This window comes from Limulus polyphemus, unplaced genomic scaffold, assembly GCF_000517525.1.
Source record: "Limulus polyphemus unplaced genomic scaffold, Limulus_polyphemus-2.1.2 Scaffold762, whole genome shotgun sequence".
Classification (NCBI taxonomy): Eukaryota; Metazoa; Arthropoda; class Merostomata; order Xiphosura; family Limulidae; genus Limulus; species Limulus polyphemus.
Window position 1 is genome coordinate 356,423 of NW_013666372.1, and position 7,520 is coordinate 363,942.

Sequence of the window (7,520 nt, forward strand, 5' to 3'; positions counted from 1 at the left end):
TGGCTATAGATCTCTGCATTGACAGTTCGCTGTGGATTAAGGAGTTTGATATCCCACCAAATTCAAAGCATCACTTTCTGCAGATGGAGTCCAGGTTTTTGGGTTGGAAGTGTTTTTGTCTAGGACTGAGCCATTGTTTTTGGCATTTAATATTTGCATAGAGAATCCATTTTTCATCACTAGTGACAATTCTGTCCGAAAATGGTTCACACACATTATGCGCCAGAAGAGACAAAGCAACATTCACACATTGGAAATGATGATCAGAGGTTGTGAGGCACCAAAACACCTTATTTAAGAAGTTTTCCCATATTCCTTTGATGTTTACATATTATTTCATGAGAGACATGCAATTTCAGGACCATTTCACGAGTGTGTTGCCTTGGGTTAGACTGAACAAGCATCTTCAGAGCATCAATATCAATTCCAACATGTTGGCCCCTGCAATTGCAGTTTTTAAGGCTAAAGTCACTTGAATGAAATTTGCTAAAACATCGTTGACACTTACAAATATTCAAAACATTTCCATAAACTTCTTGATATTCTTTGTGGCTACAGATGCATTGTTTCCCTTCTTGTGTTCAAACAGCACTACGTGCCGAATGTTGTCTCGTGGTTTGCCATAACTATAAAGGGATTAGAGTATACTAAACTTTACACATTATACAGACTAGATAGTAATGTGACGTTTAGGTGGTTCATTTAGCTATTATATGTGATGTAGGTTTATGGGGGGTCATTAATGAAAGTGTTCCAAAAAGCGACAATAATTTTTTGAAAACCTAATATTTATAAAATTTACAGAAATATGTGGTGTATGTCTATATATATATATATACATACAAAATAAAGTACTGGAATATCAGGCTATTCAGTTTTTCTTCTCCTTTATTAATTTGTTCAACTGGTTTGGTGACTTCAAAGGTCAATCTTCAGGATATAATTTTACTGAGAATTTATAACAAAATCATTCAAATACCATTTTTCAACTACACATACATAATCTAAATTAAATACATGTATTTTCTAAATCTACAAGCATATAATACACTTCATGTATAAATTAAGTACATTAAAAATGCTCAATAATAAAGTATACTTTCCTTTTTTAGATTAAAATCTTATTCCAATTATACTTTCTCTTATTACAGAAATGAAATTTATTTATTCTATAATTTCATACTATTACTTACTTTTTTTCTCTTTTCTGTAAGTCTTAGTAATAGTTTTCACTGTTTCACAATTCTTACTGACTTTACAGAACCAGCTATTTCTGCTCTTCTATTACTATATATTTAAAGTCACAGAAAATGAATTTACAAAATATGTTTTTAAAAATAATCTTTTAGAATAGTTCTTTTAGAAGTTTAAATTTTTTTCAAAATACTTTTTCAAATGTTTGCTGGCATATAGTGGGCTTTTTTCGAGACATATAACATGGAATTTATGTAAATTTATCCTTAGTCTTAAATCATCTGTTTTTGCCAATATAGAATTCACCACCATTTACACATTTTAAAAGATATAGTATGTTCTTAGAATTGCAATTAAATGAATTATTAATGGAAAACAAAATATCTTTATTATAGTTTTGGTAGTTGTTATGTAACCTAAATTGCATAAAATACAGATCTTTTCTTTCACAACTGAAAATACTTTCTTTAGAAAAATCTCTTATAGGTTTATTCAATAATTTATACAGATTTTTAGGTTGTCTTCTTGATAAAAGAATTTATTATATTTGAATACATCTTTCAGGTTTTATCTACTATTTATTGTAATTGTGTATTAACAAATGAAATATCAGTATGCATATTTTGACAATGAGTCACTACAAAAGGTATCATATTCTTTTTAATCTCATTAATCTCCCTGTTTACATGTTTTTTATTGAAAAAGTGATTGTTATCAATTTAAAAACATTTTAATATAACTTTTTCCACTATTTATATATGTATATGGTTATTTGTATAAAAAGTTAATAGCACTTATTCATTGTTGTTTCAAATGGATATAATAGCATTTAAATGTTTAAAAAGTGGAATCTAACACCTCTAGTACTAACCATAACATAAAATTTGGACAATAAGGGACTAGTTGATCCTTTGAGGTTGTCTTTTCAAGCATATCATCATGTATTTTCTACCTTCTTAGTTAATATATGGATTTTTTCAAATTTTCTGTTCATACAGAGCAAGTTTTTCCCCCAGTATAGTACACATGAAAATGAATCACTTGACTAGAGTGTCACATTAACCCTAGCAGAAAAGATACCATATCTTTACATAGGTTGTACAAAACTAGACAGCAGTATGTTAGATGATACCCCAAGGACATGACCTTCCTTTGTGCTCAGTCAAAAGTGATCTACAATCTTGTGGGTGATGTGCATGATCCAAGCATGTAGTAATGAAAATCTCAATCTGGAATCATATATAATCTTATTGTGTCAGTCTGAATAAAGATTGTGATTGTCTACAAGTTTGTGTTCAGTCTCTTTCTTATACATCAGACTTAGTTTAGGGCAGAGAAATTCAGACACTGCTTTGTGGTATAGTTTCTTTGAGATCTCCTGTTATTTGATGGTTCTTACCTGTACAGGGCTATAGGAAGCAGTAAGGCCAGTCAGGTCATGGTCTGACCACTTTTTTCATGGCATTTTAGCTACAACGTATGTATTAAAACTTGCTTCTGTAAATTCAATACATTACATTGTGTTTTTGCAGTATTTGTAGTTAAAGTAGCTCAAGGTTCAATCTCATAACATTAAATTTTCAAAAATATTCTGGAGGGGACATGTCCCAAGACCCCCCTAGAAAAGAGAGTGGCCTCACCACTCAAAAATTGCTTCCTACAGCAATTCTATAGTACTCTGAAGGAAACCAGGGCAATCTGAAAATACCACACGCAACTATTGAGGGGGGGGGGGTGAGTAAAAATTTAAACCTACCCTTATTTTTCAGGAAATCAACAATACCATTATTAACTAATGTAAAGTAGTGTACTACACTATTGCCAATGGCAAATTATTCCATAAGTCAGTTACTCTAGGAAAAATAAAAACTACCTTAACTGGAACCTAGACTTCTTTTCCAAATCTTAATTTTATTCTCTTGTCCTGTTATCTTTAGTATATAGCACAAAGAAATCACAGGTCTTTATCCTTTTGATTCCAAGGATAATCTAGTAAACTTTAATTTGATCACCTCTTACTCTTTTCATGAGAAAATTAATTAATTAAAACATCTTGATCTATCTATGTTAGATAACCTTTTTACCCCTGGAATTATTCTATTAAAACTTCTCTGAACCATTTCCAATAGGTTAATACCTTTTCTTAGGTAAGGAGACAAAAGTGAAGTATTCCAAGTGAAGCCAAAGTAGTGATTTTTATGGAGATAATTATCTCTCTTTTTTTCTTTAATCAATACATCTATATAAATATATATATATATACACACACACCCTAAAATTCTGTTAGTTTACTTTGCACTTACTGTAATTAAGTCATTTTTCAAATATTTTTCCAACTAAACAGTTGATACAAGTCATTCTGTAATACCCCAATATCGTCAGTATAACTAGAAATGCTCAAGAGTTTAATGTGATCAGCAAACGTTTACTGGTTGTGCCCTTATTAATATCATTAATGTATGTAAGCAGATTTTATCAGTTGGGGCATAAGTAGTAAAGTTTGCTGTCAACATTCAACTTTCTAGTCTCTGATGGTGGTTGTGTTAATTTTGTAATCACTTTGTAGTAAACCACAGTGCTATATTGCTTCAAAATGAGGGTTTTGTGTAATATAGAGCATTATAGACTTACGGAGGACAACAGTATATCATTTTCTAATGTTTTTAAACATAAAACTGTTGATTGATTAATTGTATACAATATTCATAGTTTACACATTAGTTTGGTTGAGATTAGTTTCTATAAAAAAATCTTGGTTATGTTTTTTATCCATGCTTCAAGATTATGTGAATTTCATTCTTGTTAATATTCTAAGAATTTTATGTAAAGTATTATTTAAACTAATGTACTAAATTGTAATGTTTCTGAAGAACATTTAAGAACAAATTTAGTCTTAAAAATCCTTCAGGCAGTGTTGATATTTTTGTGTGTCCTCTATGTGCTTCAGTATTGCAGCAAAGTCAATTTTTGAATAAATTGTTTAAATATTAAGCTTGTGAAATTCGTATGTAATGAATAGGAATCATCTATATACTTGCAAGAAACAATTAATTAATTCTGTAAGTTTTCAAATATTTTTATAGATAAGGTAAGACACCTTTAACATGTTTTTGATAAAACCATTCTTTGCAAGAAGAAATATCAAGCATATTTTTGTGTGTATAATTTACAAACTTGGCAACACACGTGGCCTATAACTGGTGTCTGAAGTACATGTGAAATTGCTAACTAGTCTGTTTTTGTCCTTTACACTATTACCTTGTAGAATATAAATGATTCTATGGTTATAAAATAAAACTAATTTGTAAGAATTTCTATGTGAGAAAAATTAATTCATCTAGTATTGTGAAAACTAATGATTATTAACATCAAGAAAAGTAGCTGTAATCGTACTCCATGTTGCCACTTTGTAACATTTTCTCCATAAAAATATCTGTAGGTATATCTGTATAAAAAAATGTTTCAGAATGATAGAAACCCTATAACCCGAGTGCTTTCAAAAGGTGGACGTTTCTTCTTCAGTTTGCCCCTGAAGAAGAAAAGTCCACCTTTCAAAAGCACTTGGGTTATAGGGTTTTTTTCATTTTGTTTCAAGACTTATTGAACCTATGTGTTTTTCTGATGACATAAATATGATTCAATATAATATTTCTTGTTTCTGTATTAATATAGTCATTATATTTATTCTTAATATTAGTTAATTAGTTGGTTTGTAATTTGTCATTGTCTTGTTAATATTGCTAAATTAATTTTGTTATTCATTATAATTCTTTCCGTTTTTTAAACGTTACTCAAAAAACAGTAGAAATGGAATTATCTTTATAATGAATGAGAACATAAGTCTTAAGATTGTGTCACTGACCAATATAGATATAAGGATACAAATAACTTGTGAATAAGATGTGAGCTTGTTAATTAATAATCTGTGAAGTAGATAATGATGAAAGTTGTCTTTTTATTTCAGATTTTTTTACATCTACACCTTGTAATGAGTGACTGCAGTTTACAAAAATCTAGAAGCAGTATCATAGTACTGATGAACTATTTCATCTAGAATTTTATTCTTTACATATGAAAATGGCAGCTGTGACAAAAGCACCACTACAGACTGTTCACGAGTCAGTAACTACAGATCATGTAAGATTATTTTGTCAGTAAAATCAAGAAGTAATGTAAATTTGTGTTTAATTTGTCACCAGAAGATTTTAAATATGTTTTTATTTTATAAAAGTATTTGAAAATAAAAAAATCATATTTAAACTTAAGAAGAACAAAATAAATTAACCCTACATTCATGGGATTGTTCCAGAGGACATAGCCTATATTGGAGAATTATGTTTACTGTAAATTCTGTAATTTTGGATTTCCTTAAAGTATCTTCATAAAATTTGGTCAGCTTTTAGTAAACAAGTATGTTATACTAAAAAAAAAGAAGGATTTCTATCAAAGTATTTCTGTTAAAGATTTCTGTGAATTTCCTTTAGTTAGTCTGATTCAGACTGACTACCCTGAGTGCAATATAATTTTCATGTTAAAAATAACAGTTTTTGTATTTCATTTACATAACTTCTAGAACTTCCTAAATGAATATCAGAACTTTGTTATTTTCACTAGCCTAACTAACCTTCTGTACTCCTTTAAAGTTGACATAAATTTAATAATTATAACTCTCTATATATTGGGTATATCTTCACGAAATTTGACAGTCTTTCAGTTAATATTACAAGTCTTTCACATACAAAAAATCATATTTCTTAGTGAAGTACTTTTAATAAAATAAAATAAAGTTTTATCCATGAATATATTGAGTATTTGTTTTGAATAATCAATGTGCAAAATAATTTTCATGTTAAAATTAAAAATACTTTTCTTCATCTCAAAAATCTCAAATTTCCTTTGTGTAATCCCTAAAACCTCCTAAATGCATTTCAAACGTTTTTTTTCCACTAAATCCTTATAGTTTATATGTTATTTTCTCTACCCTAATCTCAAAACAGGATCGGTCAATTTGACCGACCTCGTAACCACAAAAACAAAAAATCGAAATAAACCTAAGTGAACCTTCTTTTCTTTCTAGTATGACTTCAAATTGTAACATGAAACCACATTTGTTTATCCTAAGTAGCTCTAAGTTTGTAATATTATACATCTATTTATAATTAAATTTTATAGTTTTGTTGTCCTTTTTATTGCCCTTTGAACCGTGTATAACTGCTATACACTCCATTATAAGTTGTAAATAACTCGGGGAACATGCAGCTCACATTATGCTATCGAATTACATTACCCATGAGCTGCTCGTGTGTGTGCATTATGAACAATTTTAATTATATTATTATTATTATTACTTATTCTACATATTTTAGTTTTAAATAACTTAAAAAGATCCATACTTTTAATTGTAGTTACTTTTATAATAATAAATAAAGAATAAATATGAAAAACAAGAAATAAAGTACTTACCCAATCTCCTTTTCTCTTGCCCTCGTGTGTGTGCTTTATGAACAATTTTAATTATATTATTATTATTATTATTACTTATTCTACATATTTTAGTTTTAAATAACTTAAAAAGATCCATACTTTTAATTGTAGTTACTTTTATAATAATAAATAAAGAATAAATATGAAAAACAAGAAATAAAGTACTTACCCAATCTCCTTTTCTCTTGCCCTCGATTGTTGAGGAGAGTTAAGCCTGATTTTTTATAGTAAAGTACTTAACAATTTTTATTTAATTAAATAATACACCAAAGAATATAAACTAATAACATGCAAAAAGTAGACAAATTCACTTACTTCTAAAAATTTTCCTGGCTTTCTAACTGTGTGACAAGAGCCGTTACAAATTCATCCAAGCTAGCTGTTAACTTTCCCATGGGAATGATCTCGGTACTCTAAGCAAAACTGACATCTAACTTTTTAGAACACAACGTTATACAATACGCCATTTGATAGATGAAAACCTTGACTTTCTATTGGTTATAGGTAATATATAATGAAACGTAAGAGAGAACTATCAATAAATTGTGAAAGGGTGGGTGTGGCAGGAGGGGTCTGATTTTCTCTTTGATAGCTCTGTAACCAAACAAAATTGAAGTCTATAAAAATTATGGTCTGTTTGAGCAATAATGATTTTATAGAGAGCATTTTACATTTAATTTTTTACATTTTCAAGGGGTGATGGATATAATAGGGATGATGGCATGCTAAGACAAAATGTGTCATGTGTGTTACACTAGTGAAAATTCAGGATTTTTTATATATATTTCCTTTTAGAATTAAGAACTTAAAACTTGTATACTATTAAATATGGATTATAAGCT

General features: G+C 28.9%; 1 protein-coding gene across 6 annotated transcripts in view; it reads left to right on the forward strand.

Moving 5' to 3' along the window:
• LOC106460385 (MAP/microtubule affinity-regulating kinase 3-like) overlaps positions 1–7,520 on the forward strand; it is a 79,149-nt gene that overhangs the window by 9,556 nt on the left and 62,073 nt on the right. For all 6 annotated transcript variants that reach the window (XM_022387105.1, XM_022387104.1, XM_022387099.1 and 3 more), the window contains exon 2: positions 5,159–5,331. In XM_022387105.1, the coding sequence (XP_022242813.1) occupies positions 5,266–5,331 (66 nt within the window). In that variant the 5' untranslated portion in view covers positions 5,159–5,265. The remainder of the gene's footprint in view (positions 1–5,158; positions 5,332–7,520) is intronic.